The 26,709-nt window shown below is 42.6% G+C and overlaps 2 protein-coding genes across 6 annotated transcripts in view; both read right to left on the reverse strand.

The window, feature by feature from the left end:
* The window catches only part of LOC120035034, a 39,812-nt gene extending 27,208 nt beyond the window's left edge, over positions 1-12,604 (reverse strand). Inside the window, exons 1-4 of the mRNA XM_038981790.1 lie at positions 12,123-12,604; positions 11,791-11,927; positions 5,543-5,758; positions 875-1,090 (exon numbers count right to left, since the gene is read on the reverse strand). Of these exons, the coding sequence (XP_038837718.1) occupies positions 875-1,090; positions 5,543-5,758; positions 11,791-11,927; positions 12,123-12,420 (867 nt within the window). The 5' untranslated portion in view covers positions 12,421-12,604. The remainder of the gene's footprint in view (positions 1-874; positions 1,091-5,542; positions 5,759-11,790; positions 11,928-12,122) is intronic.
* A 2,341-nt stretch (positions 12,605-14,945) lies between these two features.
* LOC120035003 (zinc finger protein 394-like) lies at positions 14,946-25,919 on the reverse strand. Of its 5 annotated transcripts, XM_038981743.1 has the most exons (5): positions 25,461-25,919; positions 25,204-25,340; positions 24,557-24,769; positions 18,954-19,166; positions 14,946-15,132 (listed from the first exon to the last, which is right to left on the reverse strand). In XM_038981743.1, the coding sequence occupies exons 1-5, from the start codon at positions 25,756-25,758 to the stop codon at positions 14,986-14,988; spliced, it is 1,008 nt and encodes a 335-aa protein (XP_038837671.1). In that variant the 5' UTR covers positions 25,759-25,919; the 3' UTR covers positions 14,946-14,985. The 5 variants fall into 5 exon arrangements, with proteins under 5 accessions (XP_038837671.1, XP_038837669.1, XP_038837668.1 ...); XM_038981741.1 differs by lacking the exon at positions 14,946-15,132 and having other exon boundaries at positions 17,525-19,166; positions 24,557-24,766; XM_038981740.1 differs by lacking the exon at positions 14,946-15,132 and having other exon boundaries at positions 17,525-19,163.
* Positions 25,920-26,709: the final 790 nt, after the last annotated feature.

Raw genomic sequence — 26,709 nt, forward strand, 5'->3', positions numbered from 1 at the left:
AGGCGAACGCTCGCTTCCTGGTGTGGATGATCATGTGATGCCGTAAGTCGCTCTCGTGGAGAAACTTTTTATGGCAGTTCGGGCAACCGTACGGTCGTTCTACAGTGCCAGGTCTAAAGTGTGTGGCGAAATTACTGGAGTGAGAGGAAGTTGTGGCGCTTGGTCTAAAATGGCAATCAGGAAGTGAGGTATGAGCTGGCTGTTGAACTCCTCTTCCTGGTATTTCAGAGGGTCTATGGAAGCTTGCCAATGAACACCAACTATCTTTGTTGGCCTCACTTGCATGTCCTGTGTCAAAATGCATGCCTGTATTTTTCTCTGTAGGGTGGAAACCGGGTGCTACCAATAGCGTTGTGTTGTCTCTCATTGAATCGGGGTGAACGGGGTGAATCATTGGTGCATTTCTGTTAAACCCTCCCACTCCCTGCTTATTTCCAGTCCCATTGACCTGTTGTGTAGTAGCTGTACCCACCTGACCCCACTCGAAACCTCTATCTACCTGCTGCCCACTGGATACGGAGTCAATCACTATCACATGTTCTGATGAAGAATGGAACGACTTGGGGGAAAACCGGTGGTTTTCTAATCCTACACTTCTCATTTCCATGGCCGAGCTAGTCTGTGTTTCTGGGCCCACTGGGCCACTCCCTAGGTCCATAACTTTAGTGTGAGCAGCAGAGGTATCATCGTTAGTCGCTACTGCCTCTCTCCACACCTGGTTTAAAGAATCTCTTAGGAGATTGAGGTCCCCGTTCATGTCACACTTAGTGTCCAGACTCTGTCTCTCTGCTCTGGGTTCAAATCCTGTGTGTTGCTGGGGTCCCTGGTTCACATTCCCTGTTTCTGATTGGAAGACGACGTCAGATCCACTGACCTCCATAGCAGTGTTGTTGTAGTTGTTGTTGCCTCTGGGGCCACTGGGCTGGAAGGCGGGGTCCTCTGTGGTGGCTGCAGCCAGTTGGGTGGTTAGCTCTCTGCTGCCCTCCACTGTTCTGGCTGGGTGACTGATCCTAGAGTCCTGGTCATCTGCTTCTCCCTCGTCCTTGATGATCAGCAGGTCTGGTTCCCCTTCCTCTGTCTCTGCTGACTGCTGATGGGGTTAAGTGGGAGAGATGAGTGAGTGAGACAGAGCATACACTATCTACTGAATGGAGATATGGTCATGACATGGGATTTAGTGAAATTCATAGTAGTTGCCTTGTTATTGTGTTATAATCTGTGGAGTACTGGAGGGTAAACTCCACCTTTTGTATTTTGCTTAAACCTTCATAAAATACATTGGCTAGAAGTAAATTAATCCACTAATACAAATATAATTAAGCAATAAGCCCTGGGGGGGTGTGGTATGTGGCCAATATACCACGGCTAATGGCTGTTCTTACCACGACGCAACGCAGAGTAACTAGACACAGCCCTTAGCCATGGTATATTGGCCATATATCACAAACCCCTGAGGTGCCTTATTGCTATTATATGTTACCAACATAATTAGAGCAGTAAAAATAAATATGTTTTATCATACCCGTGGTATACGAATTGATATACCAAGGCTGTCAGCCAATCAGCATTCAGGGCTCGAACCACCCAGTTTATAACTTGAGATATATCTTAAATGAACGCGTTTTCATGAACTGGATTATATAACTCTTGAATCCCCATTCAAAAACAGCGAGGGACATGATCCAGGAAGTAGGCAGGACTTTCAAAGCAGTCTTATTTGTCACATGCGTCGAATACAACGGGTGAAGACTTCACCTTGAAATGCTTACTTACGAGCCCTTCCCAATGATGAATTAAAAAAATATATATATATAATAATAATGTAAATACAAAACAAATAATAAAAATAGCATATTGCTATAACCTAACTGACATAAAGCTAATCCATAGTTTTTTTTCCATAGGAATCTCTTGCTTCTGTGTCTAGGGCTGGCACAATTACCGTATAACCCTGTAACCGATGGTTATGGATGAAGACCGTCATAACCGTTTTTATACAGTACCAGTCAGGTTTGGACACACCTACTCATTCAAGGGTTTTTCTTTATTTTTACTATTTTCTACATTGTAGAATAATAATGAAGACATCAAAAGTATGAAATAACAATTATTATTATTATTTTTTTTTATTTTTTTTTACAAATCAAAATATATTTGATATCTCAAAAGTAGCCACCCTTTGCCTTGATGACAGCTTTGCACACTCTTGGCATTCTCTCAACCAGCTTCATGAGGTAGTCACCTGGAATGCATTTCAATTGACAGGTGTGCCTTGTTAAAAGTTCATTTGTGGAATTTCTTTCCTTCTTAATGCGTTTGAGCCAATCAAGTGTGTTGTAACAAGGTAGGGGTGGTATACAGAAGATAGCCCTAATGGGTAAAAGACAAAGTCCGTATTAGGGCAAGAACAGCTCAAATAAGCAAAGAGAAACGACAGTCCATCATTACTTTAAGACATGAAGGTCAGTCAATCAGGAAAATGTCAAGAACTTTGAAAGTGCAGTCACAAAAATGGAACGCCATAGCATAGGAAGACCCAGAGTTACCTCTGCTGCAGAGGATAAGTCCATTAGAGTTACCAGCCTCAGAAGAGCTTCAGAGTTCAAGTAACAGACACATCTCAACATCAACTGTTCAGAGGAGACTGCGTGAATCAGGCCTTCGTGGTCCAATTGCTGCAAAGAAACCACTACTAAAGGACACCAATAAAATAAGAGACTTGCTTGGACCGAGAAACATGAGCAATGGACATTAGACGGGTGGAAATCTGTCCTTTGGTCTGATGAGTCCAAATTTGATGATCTCTGCATGTGTGGTTCCCACCGTGAAGCATGGAGGAGGAGGTGTGATGGTGCTTTGCTGGTGAAACGGTCTGTGATTTATTTAGAATTCAAGGCACACTTAACCAGCATGGCTACCATAGCATTTTGCAGCTATACGCCATCCCATATAGCTTGCGCTTAGTGGGACTATCATTTGTTTTTCAACAGGACAATGACCCAACACACCTCCAGGCTGTGTAAGGGCCATTTGACCAAGAAGGAGAGTGATGGAGTGCTGCATCAGATGACCTGGCCCCCACAATCACCTGACCTAAACCCAATAAAGATGGTTTAGGATGAGTTGGACTGCAGAGTGAAGGGAAAGCAGCCAACAAGTGCTCAGCATACGTGGGAACTCCTTCAAGACTGTTGAAAAAGCATTCCAGGTGAAGCTGTTTGAGAGAATGCCAAGTGTGCACAGCTGTCATCAAGGCAAAAGGTGGCTACTTTGAAGAATCTCAAATATAAAATATATTTTGATTTGTTGAACACATTGATTACTACATGATTCCATATGTGTTATTTCATAGTTTTGATGTCTACACTATTATTCTACAATGTAGAAAATAGTCAAATAAAGAAAAATCCTTGAATGAGTAGATGTGTCCAAACTTTTGACTGGTACTGTATATAATGATATTTTTGGGGGGAACAAACAGCTGACTGAAAACGGGAAGGCCGGGTATTTGTGTGGTTGAGTCAGTTTCTGCTATAGATTTAGGAATTAGAATACACAAATGGACATGAAAAGGTCTTAAGACATTATAAAAGGTCAGCCATTTTGTTCAGGGAGCTGGTCAACCATGGTCAGCCAGTGTGCTGCGATAAGATATTGTGTAAAACAATACATTTGAAGATTATCTGCACAGTATGTTTATTAGCTAGCCAGCGAGTTTAAGTTGAATGATTTCCAATAATTGTTCAAATGAACTGCCAATATGCCAACATTCCATACAAACAGTGCAGTCAATCCACAGCCATACACTGGCTGAAAACAGTTGATGATAGGTCTTATACAAGTTGTAAATGCAACAAGTACTGATATTCTATCATATTATAACATTCATAGCTTTCCAAGAAAACAAACATTGAGACATTTATGGTGTGTTTATATATATTTTGGAGGCTATTTAAACAGAAAGTGTATAAACTGTATTTATAATTACATGATAATACTTTAGGTTAACAATCATTATATTTCTGATATATAACATGCCTTACTTTTATAATTCATAAGTAAAAGCAGGAAATTCATCACCTCTGCCTCTACTGCCATCTGTTCCGATTAGACCGGATTGGATTTCTCCCTGACCACAATGGCTGCCATTCTCACCCCACTCTAGAACTGAGTGTTTATGACATAGCCCCTCTAGTAATTTAATAGGATCTCTATGGTTCTGCTGAAACATGGACTCTCCAACGTGATGAAACTGTGTTGCTCCTTGCTGAAACAAGTCAGGAGCCGAGGAGAAAATTTGCGTCTTTTGCAATTCAAACAGTTATAACCAACTACCGTCATCCAAAAATCCTTGACAGTAACGGCCCTATCTGTGTCAGTTTTCAATGATGAAGCTTCTGATGTCTTTTCAGATTGCTGGGGTGGGAGAACCTGCGCCCGCACTGTGCACAACTGAAGGGCTTCTCCCCAGTGTAGACGTTCTGGTGCATTTGGAGATGGCTGGCGCACAAAAAAACTATTCTCACACAAGGTACAGGAGAACGTCCGCTTTCTGGTGTGGATGACCGCGTGCCGCCGCAAGTCACTCTCTTGGACAAACTTCTTATGGTATGTTGGGCAACCATACGGTCGTTTTACGTTGCCAGGTCTAATATCTGTGGCAAGATTACTCGAGTGAGAGGAAGTGGTGGAGCTTGGTCAAAAATGGCTGACAGGAAGTGAGGTATGAGCTGGTTGTTGAGCTCCTCTTCCTGGTATTTCAGAATGTCTACGGAAGCTTAGAAACTAGCTTTGTTGGCCTCACCTACATTTCCTGTGTCAAGATGGGTGGCTGTATTTAAAGAATCTCTTAAGGCGTCTGCATGCTTCCCAGTCGAAAACAGTTCGGTGGAGATCGTGCATATATTATGATGACATTATGTGACAATTTTGTTCATTTTGGACTTCCGTGAGGGTTTTTTTTCAGCTTTTGGGGTACAGAATTTTTTTCTGAAGGCATGCTGAAGATCAGAGCGGAAGTCTACACCCCTTCGTTGGTGATTGGTCAACAGTAGGGATTCTTCAATAAAGTAATTGTTGTCATTCAAGAGACGACTCGTTTTCATGCAATTTTTTTCATTGAAAACTACTGCACCAAACATCTTAGTTAGATGTAAAATGTCGCGACTAAGATCTCTTCCGCAAAAACATAAAAATGTATGACAGATTTCTTGAGTTATCTTAGATTAATTCGGACCATTTTGAGGAAGTATAGACTGGCTACGGTGTTTCAAAATGGACAAACAGTACAATTGCCGCTTTTTTCTTGTTTTTTAAGCGAAGGTCTTTTAAGGGAGTATGCAAGCACACTCGTTCGGTTGGGCTAGGCACCAGCTGAACTGAAGCATGCTGATGCCTTAAGGAGATTGAGGTCCCTGTTCATGTCACACTTTGTGTCCAGACTCTGTTTCTCTGCTCTGGGTTCAAGTCCTGTAAACTGCTGTGGTCCCTGGTTCACATTCCCTGTTTCTGATTGGAGGAGGATGGCGTCAGATCCACTGACCTCCATAGCAGTGTTGTTGTAGTTGTTGTTGCCTCTGGGGCCACTGGGCTGGAAGGCGGGGTCCTCTGTGGTGGCTGCAGCCAGTTGGGTGGTTAGTTCTCTGCTGCCCTCCACTGTTCTGGCTGGGTGTCTGGACCTAGAGTCCTGGTCATCTGCTTCTCCCTCCACCTTGATGATCAGCAGGTCTGGTTCCCCTTCCTCTGTCTCTGCTGACTGCTGATGGGGTTAAGTGGGAGAGATGAGTGAGTGAGACAGAGCATACACTATCTACTGAATGGAGATATGGGCATGACATGGGATTTAGTGAAATTCATAGTAGTTGCCTTTTTGTTATTGTGTAATAATCAGTGGTGTAGTGGAGTGTAAACTCCACCTTCTGTATTTTACACATGCCTTTACAAACTTTTGGCGCAAAAATGCATTGAAAGTATAGGGAAAGAATAGGTTAGAATGTGCTGACATACGCCTATATAGACATAACCTCATCCCCAGGCGGAAGTGTCTGGGGATGACAGTTTGAAATCGGTGACAGTTTGAAATCGGTGACAGTTTGAAATCGGCTGTTAAAATTGGGACTTACAGTTAAGGTCGGAAGTTTACATACACCTTACATATACATTTAAACTCAGTTTCACAAATGCTGACATTTAATCCTAGTAAAAAATCCCTGTCTTAGGTCAGTTAGGATCACCACTTCATTTTAAAAATGTGAAATGTCAGAATAATAGTAGAGAGAATAATTTATTTCAGCTTTTATTTCTCTCATCACATTCCCAGTGGGTCAGAAGTTTATATACACTCAATTAGTATTTGGTAGCATTGCCTTTAAAATGATTTAACTTGGGTCAAACATTTCGGGTAGCCTTCCACAAGCTTCCCACAATAAGTTAGGTGAATTTTGGCCCATTCCTCCTGACAGAGCTGGTGTAACTGAGTCAGGTTTGTAGGCCTCCTTGCTCGCACACGCTTTTTCAGTTCTACCCACAAATGTTCTATAAGACTGAGGTCAGGGCTTTGTGATGGCCACTTCAATACCTTGACTTTGTTGTCCTTAAGCCATTTTGCCACAACTTTGGAAGTATGCTTGGGGTCATTGTCCATTTGGAAGGCCCATTTGCGACCAAGCTTCAACTTCCTGACTGATGTCTTGAGATGTTGCTTCAGTATATCCAATTCAATTCAATTCAATTCAAGGGGCTTTATTGGCATGGGAAACATGTGTTAACATTGCCAAAGCAAGTGAGGTAGATATTATACAAAAGTGAAATAAACAATACAAATTAACAGTAAACATTACACATACAGAAGTTTCAAAACAATAAAGACATTACAAATGTTATATTATATATATACAGTGTTGTAACAATGTACAAATGGTTAAAGCACACAAGTTAAAATAAATAAGCATAAATATGGGTTGTATTTACAATGGTGTTTGTTCTTCACTGGTTGCCCTTTTCTTGTGGCAACAGGTCACAAATCTTGCTGCTGTGATGGCACACTGTGGAATTTCTCCCAGTAGATATGGGAGTTTATCAAAATTGGATTTGTTTTCAAATTCTTTGTGGATCTGTGTAATCTGAGGGAAATATGTCTCTCTAATATGGTCATACATTGGGCAGGAGGTTAGGAAGTGCAGCTCAGTTTCCACCTCATTTTGTGGGCAGTGTGCACATAGCCTGTCTTCTCTTGAGAGCCATGTCTGCCTACGGCGGCCTTTCTCAATAGCAAGGCTATGCTCACTGAGTCTGTACATAGTCAAAGCTTTCCTTAAGTTTGGGTCAGTCACAGTGGTCAGGTATTCTGCCACTGTGTACTCTCTGTTTAGGGCCAAATAGCATTCTAGTTTGCTCTGTTTTTTTGTTAATTCTTTCCAATGTGTCAAGTAATTATCTTTTTGTTTTCTCATGATTTGGTTGGGTCTAATTGTGCTGTTGTCCTGGGGCTCTGTGGGGTGTGTTTGTGTTTGTGAACAGAGCCCTAGGACCAGCTTGCTTAGGGGACTCTTCTCCAGGTTCATCTCTCTGTAGGTGATGGCTTTGTTATGGAAGGTTTGGGAATCGCTTCCTTTTAGGTGGTTGTAGAATTTAACGGCTCTTTTCTGGATTTTGATAATTAGTGGGTATCGGCCTAATTCTGCTCTGCATGCATTATTTGGTGTTCTACGTTGTACACGGAGGATATTTTTGCAGAATTCTGCATGCAGAGTCTCAATTTGGTGTTTGTCCCATTTTGTGAAATCTTGGTTGGTGAGCGGACCCCAGACCTCACAACCATAAAGGGCAATGGGCTCTATGACTGATTCAAGTATTTTTAGCCAGATCCTAATTGGTATGTTGAAATTTATGTTCCTTTTGATGGCATAGAAGGCCCTTCTTGCCTTGTCTCTCAGATCGTTCACAGCTTTGTGGAAGTTACCTGTGGTGCTGATGTTTAGGCCGAGGTATGTATAGTTTTTTGTGTGCTCTAGGGCAACGGTGTCTAGATGGAATTTGTGGTCCTGGTGACTGGACCTTTTTTGGAACACCATTATTTTGGTCTTACTGAGATTTACTGTCAGGGCCCAGGTCTGACAGAATCTGTGCAGAAGATCTAGGTGCTGCTGTAGGCCCTCCTTGGTTGGTGACAGAAGCACCAGATCATCAGCAAACAGTAGACATTTGACTTCGGATTCTAGTAGGGTGAGACCGGGTGCTGCAGACTGTTCTAGTGCCCGCGCCAATTCGTTGATATATATGTTGAAGAGGGTGGGGCTTAAGCTGCATCCCTGTCTCACCCCACGACCCTGTGTGAAGAAATGTGTGTGTTTTTTGCCAATTTTAACCGCACACTTGTTGTTTGTGTACATGGATTTTATAATGTCGTATGTTTTACCCCCAACACCACTTTCCATCAATTTGTATAGCAGACCCTCATGCCAAATTGAGTCGAAGGCTTTTTTGAAATCAACAAAGCATGAGAAGACTTTGCCTTTGTTTTGGTTTGTTTGGTTGTCAATTAGGGTGTGTAGGGTGAATACATGGTCTGTTGTACGGTAATTTGGTAAAAAGCCAATTTGACATTTGCTCAGTACATTGTTTTCATTGAGGAAATGTACGAGTCTGCTGTTAATGATAATGCAGAGGATTTTCCCAAGGTTACTGTTGACGCATATTCCACGGTAGTTATTGGGGTCAAATTTGTCTCCACTTTTGTGGATTGGGGTGATCAGTCCTTGGTTCCAAATATTGGGGAAGATGCCAGAGCTAAGGACGATGTTAAAGAGTTTTAGTATAGCCAATTGGAATTTGTTGTCTGTATATTTGATCATTTCATTAAGGATACCATCAACACCACAGGCCTTTTTGGGTTGGAGGGTTTTTATTTTGTCCTGTAACTCATTCAAGGTAATTGGAGAATCCAGTGGGTTCTGGTAGTCTTTAATAGTTGATTCTAGGATTTGTATTTGATCATGTATATGTTTTTGCTCTTTATTCTTTGTTATAGAGCCAAAAATATTGGAGAAGTGGTTTACCCATACATCTCCATTTTGGATAGATAATTCTTCGTGTTGTTGTTTGTTTAGTGTTTTCCAATTTTCCCAGAATTGGTTAGAGTCTATGGAGTCTTCAATTACATTGAGCTGATTTCTGACGTGCTGTTCCTTCTTTTTCCGTAGTGTATTTCTGTATTGTTTTAGTGATTCACCATAGTGAAGGCGTAGACTCAGGTTTTCCGGGTCTCTATGTTTTTGGTTGGACAGGTTTCTCAATTTATTTCTTAGATTTTTGCATTCTTTATCAAACCATTTGTCATTGTTGTTCATTTTCTTCGGTTTTCTATTTGAGATTTTTAGATTTGATAAGGAAGCTGAGAGGTCAAATATACTGTTAAGATTTTCTACTGCCAAGTTTACACCTTCACTATTGCAGTGGAACATTTTACCCAGGAAGTTGTCTAAAAGGGATTGAATTTGCTGTTGCCTAATTGTTTTTTGGTAGGTTTCCAAACTGCATTCCTTCCATCTATAGCATTTCTTAATGTTACTCAGTTCCTTTGGCTTTGATGCCTCATGATTGAGTATTGCTCTGTTCAAGTAGACTGTGATTTTGCTGTGGTCTGATAGGGGTGTCAGTGGGCTGACTGTGAACGCTCTGAGAGACTCTGGGTTGAGGTCAGTGATAAAGTAGTCTACAGTGCTACTGCCAAGAGATGAGCTATAGGTGAACCTACCATAGGAGTCCCCTCGAAGCCTACCATTGACTATGTACATACCCAGCGTGCGACAGAGCTGCAGGAGTTGTGACCCGTTTTTGTTGGTTATGTTGTCATAGTTGTGCCTAGGGGGGCATATGGGGGAGGGAATGCTGTCACCTGCAGGCAGGTGTTTGTCCCCCTGTGTGCTGAGGGTGTCAGGTTCTTGTCCAGTTCTGGCATTTAGGTCGCCACAGACTAATACATGTCCCTGGGCCTGGAAATGATTGATTTCCCCCTCCAGGATGGAGAAGCTGTCTTTATTAAAGTATGGGGATTCTAGTGGGGGGATATAGGTAGCACACAGGAGGACATTTTTCTCTGTTAAGATAATTTCCTTTTGAATTTCTAGCCAAATGTAAAATGTTCCTGTTTTGATTAATTTAATGGAGTGAGTTAGGTCTGCTCTATACCAAATTAGCATTCCCCCTGAGTCCCTTCCCTGTTTCACACCTGGTAGTTTGGTGGATGGGACTACCAGCTCTCTGTAACCTAGAGGGCAACCAGTGGGTCCGTCTCCGCTATACCATGTTTCTTGCAGGATGACAATGTCTGCATTACCGATTTCTTTGGTGAAGTCCGGGTTCCTACTCTTTAGGCCAAAGGCAGATGACCTCAGGCCTTGGATATTCCAGGATGATATAGTGAAGGCTTTTTGTTCCATAAAGTGTCCAATGTTGTTGGCCGTGTGGTTTGGCCTCAGGCCAGTAAGTGTGAGCAGAGCCTGCTGAGCATCTGGTACATGCCGTTGGCTTGGGCGAGTGTAAGAGTGGGGGTTGGGCCTGTTTGCCCGCTCACTACCTGGGCGTATGTGTGACTTCCATGTTGATGCCCTCTTTGCGGGGGTGGGGTGCATGGGGTGGGCAGGAGTGGCATAGGTCTGATCTGAGGGGGCCTAAATGGGGTGTGGGCATGGTTGATGTGGGTATTTTATTTATTTATTTATTATTTATTTTTATTATTTTTATTTTATATCCACATAATTTTCTTTCCTCATGATGCCATCTATTTTGTGAAGTGCACCAGTCCCTCCTGCAGCAAAGCACCCCCACAACATGATGTTGCCACCCCCGTGTTTCACGGTTGGGATGGTGTTCTATGTCTTGCAAGCCTCTCCCTTTTTCCTCCAAACATAACAATGGTCATTATGGCCAAACAGTTCTATTTTTGTTACATCAGACCAGAGGACTTTTCTCCAAAAAGTACAATCTTTGTCCCCATGTGCAGTTGCAAACCGTAGTCTGGCATTTTTATGGCGGTTTTGGAGCAATGGCTTCTTCCTTCCTGAGCGGCCTTTCAGGTTATGTCGATATAGGACTCATTTTACTGTGGATATAGATACTTTTGTGCCTGTTTCCTCCAGCATCTTCACAAGGTCCTTTGCTGTTCTGGGATTGATTTGCACTTTTCGCACCAAAGTACGTTCATCTCTAGGAGACAGAACGCGTCTGCTTCCTGAGTGGTATGACGGCTGCGTGGTCCCATGGTGTTTATACTTGCGTACTATTGTTTGTACAGATGAATGTGGTACCTTCAGGCATTTGGAAATTGCTCCCAAGGATGAACCAGACTTGTGGAGGTCTATAATTGTTTTTCTGAGGTCTTGGCTGATTTCTTTAGATTTTCCATTGATGTCAAGAAAAGAGGCACTGAGTTTGAAGGTAGACCTTGAAATACATCTACAGGTACACCTCCAATTGACTCAAATTATGTCTATTAGGCTATCAGAAGCTTCTAAAGCCATGACATTATCTTTTGGAATTTTCCAAGCTGTTTAAAGGCAGTCAACTTAGTGTATGCAAACTTCTGACCCACTGGAATTGTGGTACAGTGAATAAGTGAAATAATCTGTCTGTAAACAATTGTTGGAAAAATTACTTGTGTCATGCACAAAATAGAAGTTCTAACCGACTTGCCAAACGATAGTTTGTTAACAAGAAATTTGTGGTGTGGTTGAAAAACCAGTTTTAATGAATCCAACATAAGTGTATGTAAACTTCCGACTTCAACTGTACCTCATCACTTGTAGTATCCATATGCTTTGATGGAGAGACATCCTCTTGGTCCACGTCTATGGGCTGTCTGTCTCTTGGTATGCTGCTGTTCCCAAAACTCCTGTTGGAAAGTCTGGCTCTGCTTTGCCAAGTAGGTCCTGGAAATAAAGGGGGAGGTTAATTTGACCCCATCCATCAATGGTATTTACAAAGAACAAATCAAGCATAATAACTTCATGACGTATGTTATGTGTCAATAGAGCTAGAAGGATCCTAGCTGTGTTGACAGTACAAAGTCAGCATGATACGTCATTTAGTCTTGGTGCACTGTCAAATTCACCATCATCACCAACCTGTCGTTGCAGTCTCTCGATTGTTATGTCTGTTTAGCAGGCGTATTCCATGGAAGCGATTGTGGACGGACCCCTCTGAAAATTTTGTTCTCTCAGACCGAAACCTCGCGATCTGAAGTTCCATCAACTTCACTTTCCTCCGGAGAAATTCGTTGTCCTTGTGGCTTTGGGACATCTCCATGTGTACAACCGCATAGCCATCGTCAACAACTTTGCAGATTTCGGTTACAGCCGCGTTGGCTAGCACCTCCATGATTGAGGCTATCTGCACCTGGAAGTCGACCACGGAACCCGACATTGTCCCCCGACGTTTTGGCCCTTTTTTCAAGATGAAAACAGTCTTTATGTTTTATATATTATGACGATATACAGTTATCTAGCAAGCTATTAAAACAAATGCAATAATATCCGAAAATGAACATCGATAGCTAGCTAGCTTTGTTTGTAACGTTAGCTTGCTGTTGAGATTATTTTTCCTGTTCCTCATCATCACTTTCATGTGATCATATGCGCCACCTACTGTACAGGAGTGCTCCACCACAACAATGTTGTAGCTATTATAAACATGATATTTGGTTTAAACAATATTTCATGATTTAAAAATAAATAAAGCATTGCACTATTTGTGGTATTTCTATTATAAATAGTAAACAGTAAATATATTTTGTTGAGAGGCAAAGGGACATTTCAATTCTTAATTACTGTACTTTGGTTCACCACTGCATCAATATAAATTCATAAGGATGTTTAGAATTTTCACCTGTAATAACTTCTACATTAGCAATCCACTCTGGACCAAGCATCAAGCTAGTTGACCTAAATACACAACCACTACACAAAGAGGGTAGCGTTAAATGTGGAATCCAATCAAACTGTCAAAAACACATGGACCCAGTTTTCATATGAAAACCCCAGAAGTGTGGAGTCATTCCCCTTAAACTATGGCCAGGAGTTTTTCACTGGTCTGATCACAGGAAAAACTCCTGGCCTTGTCAATCTTTGCGCCAGGTGGAGTAGTGTGAAGTTGCCCCTAGAAGCTGATCTTGGGTTCGTTTTTGATTTTTTTTCCACTAATAGTTAAGGTTAGGATTGGGGGAGAGGAATCTGATCCTAGATCTGTACCTAGGAGAGTGTTGACTGTTTGTAGCACTTCCCGCAGTAGACACATTGAAACGGTTCCCCTCCGGTGTGCACCCTCTCATGCATCTTCAGCTGGTGGCTGTGGGAGAAGTGCTTGGAGCAGTGGCTGCACCGGAGCTGCCTCTTGGCAGAGCGAGACCTTAGCTGTTGCGGCTGATTTTTAATGCCTTTCGAGCCTCTGTTTAAATTTGTGAAGGTGGCTTGCTTCTTCTTCGGGGAACCTGGCAGAGAGTAACCGTTGGGGATGAAAAGTTGTTTCAGGTGGACAGTCCGTTGAAATCTGGAAACTTGAACCCAATGGTGATTTTAGCATGTAAATCCTGGTTGGGCAAACCCCCCCAAAAATTGGGGGTGCATGCCAGCAAAGCCACTACTCAACACAACACTAAACAATACATTAATTGCACTATAACGGTGACAAACGAGGCCCACAAACTGTTAGGGCCTACATAAAGCTGTCCCAACAGCAGTCCCAACACCTTTCTACTGCTACACCTGGCTATCAGCAGAGCTTTCTCTGGCAGCGAAACAGCTAATCCAGCCTCATTTACTGCCTTTTATCCGCTTGTCGTCCCCTTATGCTCTAGTTTGTACATCTCAATTGTCAGTAGAAACCACATTTGTTTAAGCAAGTCAGCCATATCAGCTTGTTTTTTAAAGAGGCAATCTGTAATTTCGATTAAGACATTAATGAGCGAGCTAGGACGGACGTGGTCAACTATTTGTTCAGCACATTTGAAATGTACAGCGACAGATTTCAGAACATGGGCCGTTGTTACAGTGTTCTCCCTGTGCACCAAGTCAGAACCGTAGGATAAATAAAGGGGGCATATAAGCAGACAATGAAAGCTCTTACAATATCCAATGATTACATTTCTCTAAAACAGGTTATAGGCTACATGTGCACCACCAAGTCAGAACAGTAGGTGAAATTAAGAGGGGAAAATAGACCACATTATTAGGGTGAGGCACATGGGTTACTAACAGCTTACTATACAACATACACTTAGCATTACTTTCTTAGCTACAGTATACATATCTCCCTGTTATATTACATCATTTATGCAGCAGCATACAAGACATTTTTGGACTAACCTTGTTGTGCTGTGCTCAATTGAACAGGAAAGTGGCCTGGCGGTCCTTCGTGGGCAAATTTTTTCATCAAACTTTGTCATCAAAGTCAGGCATTCTCTGGATTTATGGTGCTTTCAAGACAACTGGGAACTCAAAAAAAAACAAGGTTGAATCATGATGACTTCAGTGATCTTCAGGTCTAGAAAGAGGCCCAAGTTCCTGATTTACAATTCTGAGTTAGATGACCTTTCAAAACGTATTTTCCCAGTCGGAGCTTGAGTTCTGTTGTCTTGAATTCACTGAAGTCAGATTTTCCAGTTCTGAGTTAACAGTTGTTTTGAGCGCAGCATAAATCATGCTGGATTGACAGCATGGTCAATATTGAATGTTTATCATTTTAAATTTGGAAAAGACAACCTTAAACTGAAAATTGGGACCACACACCAACTCCACTGAATAGCAGGTTAGTGATTCCTTTGTAATGCTTGCAGTTAGCTACTGATCCCTTCCAAACCACTAATTGTTGAATTTGCGATTTCCAACTTGTTGTGTAATGGTTGTGGCCAATGACCTTGAGCCTTCTTGGATGTGCACTTCTAATGTAACTCCATGGCAGCACCCAAGGGGCTTGAATTGTCGAGCTCTACCCTTAGATTTGGCAGTGACGTAGTGTCTGCTTGAACCTCAACCCTACAGTTCCACATAGCGCTGCGTTGTGAGTGTCAGGGGGACACTTCTCTGTCTGTCCAGACTCTATTCCCCCTCTGTGTCCCCCTGTTCCACAGTAGATTTTGGCCTGAAAAGAGGAGGGCGGAATTAAGTAGACAGACATGATCTCTACAAAGCTCTCAAACAAATACATGTCTATTATAACTCAGCTATTATGAGGCTATATTATTGATCCAATGGATTGAATTAAGTTGTTCATTTACTGATTTAACTCATTGACACAGAACATATGAAGCTTATCTGTTCTCAAAACATTTAAAACTAATATTGGACTGCAATAATTCCCTGTACTTTTGAAAGGAAAATGTCCTTTCCTTCGATCTGCCTGATTTCATTTGGAAGTAATGTGAGAATATATATAGATAGGGTCAATATATATTTAGGGTTAATCTACAGTCTATAGGGTCAATATACATTACCGGTCAAACGTTTTAGAACACCTACTCATTCAACGGTTTTTCTTTATTTTTACTATTTTCTACATTGTAGAATAATACTGAAGACATCAAAACTATGAAATAACACATATGGAATCATGTAGTAACCAAAAAAGTGTTAAAGAAATCAAAATATATTTTATATTTGAGATTCTTCAAATAGTCATCCTTTGCCTTGATGACAGCTTTGTACACTCTTGGCATTCTCTCAACCAGCTCCATGAGGTAGTCACATGAAATACATTTCAATTAACAGGTGTTAAAAGACCAAGTAAAATACAAAAAGACAAACAGGTGTAAAATACCAAGTCCATATTATGGCAAGAACAGCTCAAATAAGCAAAGAGAAACGAAAGTCCATCATTACTTTAAGACATGAAGGTCAGTCAAGACGGAACATTTCAAGAACTTTGAAAGTTTCTTCAAGTGCAGTCGCAAAAACCCTCAAGAGCTATGATGAAACTGGCTCTCATGAGGACCGCCACAGGAATGGAAGACCCAGAGTTACCTCTGCTGCAGAGAATAAGTTCATTAGAGTTACCAGCCTCAGAAAATGCAGCCCAAATAAATGCTTCACATAGTTCAAGTAACAGACACATCTCAACATCAACAGTTCAGAGGAGACTGTGTGAATCAGGCCTTCATGGTCGAATTACTGCAAAGAAACCACTACTAAAGGACACCAATAATAAGAAGAGACTTGCTTGGGCCAAGAAACACGAGCAATGGACATTAGACTGGAGGAAATGTGTCCTTTTGTCTGGAGTCCAAACTTGAGATTTTTGGTTCCAACCGCAGTGTCTTTGTGAGACGTGGTGTGGGTGAACGGATTATTTTGCATGTGTATTTCCCACCTTAAAGCATGGAAGAGGATGTGTTATGGTGTGGGGGTGCTTTGCTGGTGACACTGTCTGTGATTTATTTAGAATTCAAGGCACACTTAACCAGCATGGCTACCACAGCATTCTGCAGCGATACGCTGGTTTGGGCTTAGTGGGACTATCATTTGATTTTCAACAGGACAATGACCCAACACACCTCCAGGCTGTGTAAGGCTATTTTACCAAGAAGGAGAGTGATGGAGTGCTGCATCAGATGACCTGTCGTCCACAACCCCCCAACTTCAAACAAATTGAGATGGTTTAAGATGAGTCGGACCGCAGAGTGAAGGAAAAGCAGCCAACAAGTGCTCAGCATATGTGTGAACTCCTTCAAGACCGTTGGAAAAGCATTCCAGGTGAAGCTGGTTGAGAGAATGCCAAGACTGTGCAAAGCTGTCATCAAGGCAAAGGGTGGCTATTTGAAGAATCTCAAATATAAAATATTTTGATTTGTTTCACACTTTTTTGGTTACTACATGATTCCATATGTATTTTTTCATGGTTTTGATGTCTTCACTATTATTCTACAATGTAGAAAATAGTCAAAATAAAGAAGAATCCTTGAACGAGTAGGTGTTCTAAAACTTTTGACTTGTAGTGTATATATTTAGGGTCAATATTCAGGTAACTGACAAAATAAAGGAAACACCAACATAAAGTGTCTTAATAGGGTGTTGGGCCACCACGAGCCAGAACAGTTTCAATGCACCTTGGCATAGATTCTTTAAGTGTCTGGAACTCTATTGGAGCACTATTCTTCCACGATAAATTCCATTATTTTGGTGTTTTGTTGATGGTGGTGGAAAATGTCCTCTCAGGCGCCACTCCAGAATCTTCCATAAGTGCTCAATTGGGTTGAGATCTGGTGACTGAGATGGCCATGGCATATGGTTTACATCGTTTTCATGCTCATCAAACCATTCAGTGACCACTCATGCCCTGTGGATGGGGGCATTATCATCCTATGGCAGCATAGCCATGGTAGCCAAAATAATGGCCTGCCCAGCATTTTTATTCAGGACCCTAAGCATGATGGCATGTTAATAGCTTAAAACCTGCTTTCAATATGCTTTGTATCCCTCATTTACTCAAGTGTTTTTAGGCAGTTACCTGTATATTTAAGGTCAATCTCTATAGGGTAAAGAAGCACCATGGAAAATATTATTTATTGATGGAATTATAGGAATTAATAAATAAACAGCCATTGGTGAAATTGGTACAAAAGAACAGAAAGTTTTTCAGTCTCACAGTACAATTTCAGTATCTGCTATAACTTTAGTGTGAGGAACGCAGTATTATTAGAAGAACACAACCATTTTCAACCTTAACAGTCAATGTGAGTGATGCTGTTGGCCTTAAAGAAGCCAAGAAAACGTAACAGTCCTTGTAGATAATGTAAATATGAACCACGTTGTATTGTAGACGTATGAGACCAGGGCAAACATCCTGCAGACAAACGACTACGTCTGAACCAATGACGTTTGAACTCATGATATTGCAATAACAGCTTTTTTCAATAGGAATCTCTTGTTCTGTGTCAGTTATCAATGATGAAGCTTCTGATGTCTTTTCAGATTGCCAGAGTGGGAGAACCTGCGCCCACACTGTGCACAACTGAAGGGCTTCTCCCCAGTGTGGACGTTCTGGTGCACTTGGAGCTTGCTAGGGGACACAAAGCTCTTCTCACACAAGGTGCAGGCGTATCCCCGCTTTCTGGTGTGGATGACCACGTGCTGCTGCAAGTCACTCTCGTGGATAAACGTCTTATGGCAGCTTGGGCAACCATACGGTCGTTCTACGGTGCCAGGTGTAACATCTGTGGCGAGAATACTGGAGTGAGAGGAAGTTGTTGCACTTGGTCTAAAATGGCCAACAGGAAGTGAGGAATGAGCTGGTTCTTGAGTTCCTCTTCCTGGTATTTCAGAGTGTCTATGGAGGCTTGCCAATGAGTGCCAACTAAATTTGTTGGCCTCACCTGCATTTCCTGTGCCAAAATGCATTCCTGTATTTTTCTCTGTGTGCCGGAAGCTGGGTGAAACCAATTGCATAGTGTCTCTCATCGAATCGGGGTGTACGGGGCGAATCATTGGTGCATTCCCCTCAAACACTCCCACTCCCTGCCTATTTCCAGTCCCATTGATCTGTGGTTTAGTAGCTGTACCCACCTGACCCCACTCAAAATCTCTATCTACCTGCTGCCCACTGGATACTGAGTCAATCACTATCACATGTTCTGATGAGGAATGGAACGACTTGGGGGAAAAGCTGTGGTTTTCTAACCCTACACTTCTCATTTCTATGTCTGAGCTAGTCTGTGTTTCTGGGCCCACTGGGCCACTCCCTAGGTCCATAACTTTAGTGTGAGCAGCAGAGGTATCATCGGTAGTCGCTACTGCCTCTCTCCACACCTGGTTTAAAGAATCTCTTAGGAGATTGAGGTCCCCGTTCATGTCACACTTTGTGTCCAGACTCTGTCTCTCTACTCTGGGTTCAAATCCTGTGTGGTGCTGGAGTCCCTGGTCCACAGTCCCTGTTTCTGATTGGAGGAGGACGGCGTCAGATCCACTGACCTCCATAGCGGTGTTGTTGTAGTTGTTGCCTCTGGGGCCACTGGACTGGAAGGCGGGGTCCTCTGTGGTGGCTGCAGCCAGTTGGGTAGTTAGCTCTCTGCTGCCCTCCACTGTTCTGGCTGGGTGACTGATCCTAGAGTCCTGGTCATCTGCTTCTCCCTCCACCTTGATGATCAGCAGGTCTGGTTGCCCTTCCTCTGTCTCTGCTGACTGCTGATGGGGTTAAGTGGGAGAGATGAGTGAGTGAGACGGAGCATACACTATCTACTGAATGGAGATATGGGCATGACAATCGATTTTGTGAAATTCATTGCAGTTTCCTTGTTATTAAGTTCTTATCAGTGGAGAACTGGAGGGTATACTTGTATTTTGCGCAAAAACCTTAAAAAGACATTGGGTAAAAGTAAATGAATCCACTAATACGAATATAATTGTACATATACACTATATATACAAAAGTATGTGGATACCCCTTCAAATTAGTGGATTTGGCTATTTCTGCCACACCCATTGCTGACAGGTGTATAAAATCAAGGACACCGCCATGCAATCTCCAGAGACAAGCATTGGCAGTAGAATGGCTTTACTGAAGAGCTCAGTGACTGTCAATGTGGCACCGTCATACGATGCCACCTTTCCAACAAATCAGTTCATCAGTGGCCTCCTAAGTGGCGCAGTGGTCTAAGGCACTGCATCGCAGTGCTAGCTGTGTCACTAGAGATTCTGGGTTCGAGTCCAGGCCGCGACCGGAAGACCCATGGGGCGGAGCACAATTGGCCCAGCACCGTCTGGGTTAGGGGGGGTTTGGCCGGGCAGGGATGTAGCGGGCCGGGCGCAGTGCACGCTGACACGGTCGCCAGGTGTACGGTGTTTCCTCCAACACATTGGTGCGGCTGGCTTCCGGGTTAAGTGGGCATTGTGTTAAGAAGCAGTGCGGCTTGGTTGTGTTTAGGAGGACGGCGGCTCTCGACCTTCGCCTCTCCTGAGTCCGTACGAGAGTTGCAGCGATGAGACAAGACTGTAACTACCAATTGGGAGAATTTTTTAAAAACATTTTTTATTTAAATGTTTTATTTTAAATCAGTTTGTATACATTTCTGCCCTGCTAAACAGTGCTGTTATTGTGAAGTGGAAACGTCAACAGCAACAACAGCTCAGCCGTGAAGTGGTAGGCCACACAAGCTCACAGAACGGGACAGCCGAGTGCTGAAGCGTGTAAAAATCGTCTGTCCTCGGTTGCAACACTCACTACCGAGTTCCAAACTGCTTCTGGAAGCAACGTCAGCACAATAACTGTTCGTCGGGAGCTTCATGAAATGGGTTTCCATGGCCGAGCAGCCGCACACATGCCTAAGATCACCAAGCGCCGGCTGGAGTGGTGTAAAGCTCGCCGCCATTGGACTCTGGAACAGTGGAAACGTGTTCTCTGGAGAGATTAATCACGCTTCACCATCTGGCAGTCCGACAGACGAATCTGGGTTTGGCGGATGCCAGAAGAACGCTACCTGCCCCAATGCATAGTGTCAACTGTAATGTTTGGTGGAGGAGGAATAATGGTTTCGGGCTGTTTTTCATGGTTCGGGCTAGGCCCCTTCGTTCCAGTGAAGGGAAATCTTAACGCTATAGCATACAATGACATTCTAGATGATTCTGTGCTTCCAAATGTGTGGCAACAGTTTGGGGAAGGCCTTTTCCTGTTCCAGCATGACAATGCCCCCGTGCACAAAGCGAAGTCCATACAGAAATAGTTTGTTGAGATCGGCGTGGAAGAACTTGACTGGCGTGGAAGAACTTGACTAGTGTATATTAAAATGAGTGTATATATCATGAATTTGATTTCATACTCTTGAATCCCATTCAAAAACAGCAAGGGACATGATCCAGGAAGTAGGCAGGACTTCCAAGTCACATGTGCCAAATACAATGGGTGTAGATTTTGGGATCTATTAAATCAGATCCGCTTTAACCGACATCCACATAGCGGTTATTTTGGCGTGTCGGAGGTAGAACTGAGTTAGAGCTGTCAAATCCACAAGCGGCTCCTGGCATTATACCTAAAGCAGACATCGCCATTGGATGCACAGAGTTAGATTAAGAGAAATTCCATGCAGACTTGTTGACAAGTTCGAACACTGTAATGTGAGATGTAATCTACACCTTGATTAGGCTGATAGAAATCCTCATTATTTTGTTTAATAGCCTACACTTTCACGTTCCGAACTTCTAACGCAAGTGGGGCGGGTGTGGCTTTGTGACAATGATAACAAGACCAGCTGCTCACCGATTTGACGGCTACAACCCCAACATAGTTCCACCCTGAACACAGCCAGGTTAACCAGCCAGGTTAACGCTTGATCTGATTGAATCCAGGCCTTTACTATGAAATGTTTGCTTACGAGCCCTTCCCAACGATGCAGAGTAAAAATATATATTTAAAAAATACAAATATATATAAATACAAAAAATAATACAAATAAATGACAATAAAAATAATGTATTGCTATAACCTAACTGACATGAAGGTTATCCATAGATTGTTTTCAATCGGAATTTCTTGCTTCTGTGTCTTGGGCTGGCACAATTACTGTACAACCGTATAACTGATGGTTATGGATGAAGACCATCATGAAAATTAAATGATCCGTCATACCCGCTAAAAAATGTCAATTAACGTTTTTTTGCGGATCGAACAGCTGACAGAAAATGGGACGGTCAGGCATTCGTGTGGCCGAGTCCGTTTCTGCCATAGAATTAGGAATTAGAATACAAGAATGGACATGAAAGGTCTTATAACAGTATAAAAGATCAGCCATGTTGTTCAGGGAGCTGGTCAACCATGGTCAGCCAGTGTGCTGCGATAAGATATTGTGTAAAACAATACATTTGAAGATTATCTGCACAGTATGTTTATTAGCTAGCCAGCGAGTTTAAGTTGAATGATTTCCAATAATTATTCAAATTAACTGCCAATATGCCAACATTCCATACAAAAAATGCAGCCAATCCACAGCCATACACTGGCTGAAAACAGTTGATGATAGGTCTTATACAAGTTGTAAATGCAACAAGTACTGATATTCTATCATATTATAACATTCACAACTTTCCAAGAAAACAAACATTTAGACATTTATTGGCTGTTTAGATATATTTTAGAGACTATTTATACAGAAAATGTGTATAAAACCTGTATAAACTATTTATAATTTTATGACAATATTTTAGGTTAACAATCATTCTATTACACAATTTCTGATATCACATGCCTTACTTGAATTGTTCTGCATAAGTAAAATAGAGAAGTACAGTACATGCAGTAGAGGTCAATGGAAGTCGACCAAAACAATGGTAATGCCATTGAAACGCGTGGGTGAAAGATGCCGTAGAGGAAAGATCCTGAATCTTGTCGTTGCCGCCCAGCTAAATTAGCCTACATTTAGGCAAATTTTTAAGTGTGTATTTCACACTATGTTGAGGTAAAAATCTGAGAATAATGGTTGTATGGATGTCAACCCCAATATACAGTATGTTCATGTTATCTTCATCATTCAACTGCATTACAGTTAAAAACTACCACCAACGATTGCTCTGTGCTAGCGATGATAACAGTTTATTCGAACGGGAGTTAGCATTTAGCAGTCACTTCTTCTAAACCTGAAAAGGGACTACTTCGAAATGTTATGCAGCGAAAACAGCCAAATATATCCAAATGGGACTTTACTAACCACATTGTGGACCTGTTACATCAATCATGACGGATTTGTATTTCATTTTTTTACCCCTTTTTCTCCCCAGTTGGTAGTTACAGTCTTGTCCCATCACTGCAACTCCTGTACGGACTCGGGAGAGGTGAAGGTCGAGAGCCGTGCGTGCTCCGAAACACAACACCGCCAAACCACACTGCTTCTTGACACACTGCTCGCTTAACCTGGAAGCCAGACGCACTAATGTGGAGGTACATTGCGCATGGCCCGCCACAGGAGTCGCTAGAGTGCGATGGGAAAAGGACAACCCGGCTGTCCCCTAACCCGGACGACGCTGGGCCAATTGTGCGCTGCCTCATGGGTCTGGGATCGAACCAGAATCTGAAGTGACTCAGCTAGCACTGCGATGCAGTGCCTTAGACCGCTGCTCCACTCCAGAGGCACAATCATGACGGATTTGTGAATATCCACTTTGTTAGTTAAGATTTGTTGAACGTGCGCCAATCTGGCATCCTTCTTCTATTCCCCGCGGTCTGCATTCCATTGACCTCTTTACCGCATCTATGAATCACCTCTGCCTCTACTGCCATTCATTCCATTTAGACTGGTTTGGATTTCTCCTTGACTAAAATGGCTGACATTTTCACCCCACTCTAGAACTTTGAGTGTTTATGACATAGCCCCTCTAGTAATTTAATAGGATCTCTATGGTTTCTGCTGAAACATGGACTCTCCAACGTGATGAAACTTTGTTGCTCCTTGCTGAAACAAGTCAGGAGCGGAGGAAAGAAGAAAATGTTTGTCTTTTGCAATTCAAACGGTTATAATGGTGACCAAGGTTATTAGGCTGATCACAGCCTTTGTCACTTCTCAATGATGAAGCTTCTGATGTCTTTTCAGATTGCTGGAGTGGGAGAACCTGCGGCCGCACTGTGCACAACTGAAGGGCTTCTCCCCAGTGTGAACGTTCTGGTGCATTTGGAGATGGCTGGCGCACACAAAGCTCTTCTCACACAAGGTGCAGGAGAATGATCGCTTTCTGGTGTGGATGGCCACATGCCGCCGCAAGTCACTCTCGTGGACAAACTTCTTATGGCAGCTTGGGCAACCATACGGTCGTTCTACGGTGCCAGGTCTAACGTCTGTGTCGAGATTATTTGAGTGACAGGAAGTTGTGGTGCTTGGTCTAAAATGGGAGACAGGAAGTGAGGCATGAGCTGGTTGTTGAGCTCCTCTTCCTGGTATTTCAGAGTGTCTATGTAGGCTTGCCAACGAACACCAACTAGCTTTGTTGGCCTCCCCTGCCTTTCCTGTGCCAAGATGCATGCCTGTATTTATCTCTGAGGGCCGGAAGCTGGGTGAAACCAATAGCGTTGTGTTGTCTCTCATCGATTCGGGGTGAACGGGGCGAATCATTGGTGCATTCCTCTCAAACACTCCCACTCCCTGCCTATTTCCAGTCCCATTGTCCTGTGGTGCAGTAGCTGTACCCACCTGACCCCACTCGAAACCTCTATCTACCTGCTGCCCACTGGATACGGAGTCAATCACTATCACATGTTCTGATGAGGAATGGAATGACTTGGGGGGAAAGCTGTGGTTTTCTAACCCTACACTTCTCATTTCTATGTCTGAGCTAGTCTGTGTTTCTGGGCCCACTGGGCCACTCCCTAGGTCCATAACTTTAGTGTGAGCAGCAGAGGTATCATCGTTAGTCGCTACTGCCTCTCTCCACACCTGGTTTAAAGAATCTCTTAGGAGGGTGAGGTCCCCGTTCATGTCACACTTAGTGTCCAGACTCTGTCTCTCTGCTCTGGGTTCAAGTCCTGTGTACTGCTGTGGTCCCTGGTTCACATTCCCTGTTTCTGATTGGAGGAGGATGGCATCAGATCCACTGACCTCCATAGCAGTGTTGTTGTAGTTGTTGCCTCTGGGGCCACTGGGCTGGAAGGCGGGGTTCTCTGTGGTGGCTGCAGCCAGTTGGGTGGTTAGCTCTCTGCTGCCCTCCACTGTTCTGGCTGGGTGGCTGATCCTAGAGTCCTGGTCATCTGCTTCCCCCTCATCCTTGATGATGAGCAGGTCTGGTTCCCCTTCCTCTGTCTCTGCTGACTGCTGATGGGGTTAAGTGGGAGAGATGAGTGAGACAGAGCATACACTATCTACTGAATGGATATATGAACATGACATGGGATTTAGTGAAATTCATAGTAGTTGTCTTGTTGTTATTGTGTTATAACCAGTGGTGTAGTGGAGGGTAAACTCCACCTTCTATATTTTACACATGCCTTTACAAACCTTTGGCACAAAAATGCATTGAAAGTATAGAGAGTGTTACTTTACTCACTCTGTACGGCAATAAAAGTTTACCAAGCATATTTTTTTTACCACTACATCACTAGTTATAATGTGCTGACATACACGTCTATACAGACATAACCTCATACCCAGGTGGAAGTGTCTGGTGTGCGAGACTAAAACATAAAGACATAAACACTAAGACATAAGTCTGTGACAGTCTAAAATCGGCTGTTGAAATTGTAACTTACCTCATCACTTGTAGCAGCCATATGCTTTGATGGAGAGACATCCTCTTGGTCCACGTCTATGGGCTGTATGTCTCTTGATATGCTGCTGTTCCCAAAACTCTTGTTGGAAAGTCTGGCTCTGCTTTGCCAAGTAGGTCCTGGAAATAAAGGGGGAGGTTAATTTGACCCCATCCATCAATGGTGTTTTACAAAGTACAAAGCAACGATTTTGCGATTTAGACTATTTGCACACTGTCACATTCATCATCACCACCAACCTGTCATTGCCTTCTCTCGATTGCTGTTTCTGTTTAGGAGGCGTATTCCATGGAAGCGATTGTGGACGGACCCCTCTGAAAACTTTGTTCTCTCTGCTCGAAACTTGGCGATCTGAAGTTCCATCAATTTCAATTTCCTCCGGAGAAATTCGTTGTCCTTGTGGCTTTGAGTCATCTCCAGATGTACAACCGCATAGCCATCGTCAACAATTTTGCAGATTTCGGCTACAGCCGCGTTGGCTAGCACCTCCATGATTGAGGCTATCTGCACCTGGAACTCGACCACGGAATTCGACATTGTCCCCCGACGCTTTTGGCCCCTTTTCAACGAAACAGTTTTTATGTTTACAGTTATCTAGCTAGCTATTAAAATAAAGAGAATAATATCATAAACTACACATCGCTGGCTAGCTTTGACATCGCTGGCTAGCTTTGTTTTTAGCTGGTGAGATTATGTTTCCTTATGCTGGATGGTAGAGTTGAAAGTTGGACACCGCCACCTACTGTACAGGAGTGCTCCACAATAACAACAATGTTGTAGCTATGTAATAAACAACCGGTTCTCTGGCGTAAACCATTTTTCATGATAAAAAACAGCAATAACAACAGTATGACTGACATTAAATAGATATTAATTCCATCCATCACATCTCTATAATTTGATTGTAGCCGATCAGTCTAATAGTACATCTATATTGTTGCGATGCAAAAGGAAATTTTAATGATTAAATACTGTTCTTTGGTTTGCCACTGCACCAATACATATCAAATCACATTTTTATTTGTCACATGCGCCCAATACAATCTTACCGTGAAATGCTTACATGGAAGCAAATTCATAGGGATGTTTAAAATCTTCAGCTGTCATAATTTATACATTATCAATCCACTCAGTCCCATTAGCTATATATGCTATATTCGAATATTTTTCTCTTTAAACTGTTACATTGTTCAGAGTTAGCAAGCGTTTACTTATTAAGAGTACATTCTCAGTGTGGTTCTTCGGTTAGTTTTGAGACAAGTATTTGTTTCTGTATGTTAGGTTACCTATCAACTAGACTCCGTAACAGTATTAACCCTGAGTCTACTCTTCGATTTACTTAATTTTTATTGAAGGCATTTATTTATTCCTTTGAACGTCATGTTGTATGATGATTGTGTATTTTTGTACTTGAACTAAATAGTAAATAATCCTTGTTGAAGGAAAATGTGTGTGTTTGATTATATTCACTGCTTTATTAAAAGTCAA

The sequence above is a fragment of the Salvelinus namaycush genome, chromosome 42, assembly GCF_016432855.1.
Source record: "Salvelinus namaycush isolate Seneca chromosome 42, SaNama_1.0, whole genome shotgun sequence".
Taxonomy (NCBI): domain Eukaryota; kingdom Metazoa; phylum Chordata; class Actinopteri; order Salmoniformes; family Salmonidae; genus Salvelinus; species Salvelinus namaycush.

Excerpts from the sequence above, each read along its gene's own strand:
- LOC120035003 (XM_038981739.1), bottom strand. The coding sequence starts at position 25,758 with ATGTCGAATTCCGTGGTCGAGTTCCAGGTGCAGATAGCCTCAATCATG. Across the intron at positions 25,341-25,460 it reads TCGAGAGAAGGCAATGACAG|GACCTACTTGGCAAAGCAGA; the intron begins GTTGGTGGTGAT and ends CTTTATTTCCAG. Across the intron at positions 24,770-25,203 it reads TGGCTGCTACAAGTGATGAG|CAGTCAGCAGAGACAGAGGA; the intron begins GTAAGTTACAAT and ends TAACCCCATCAG.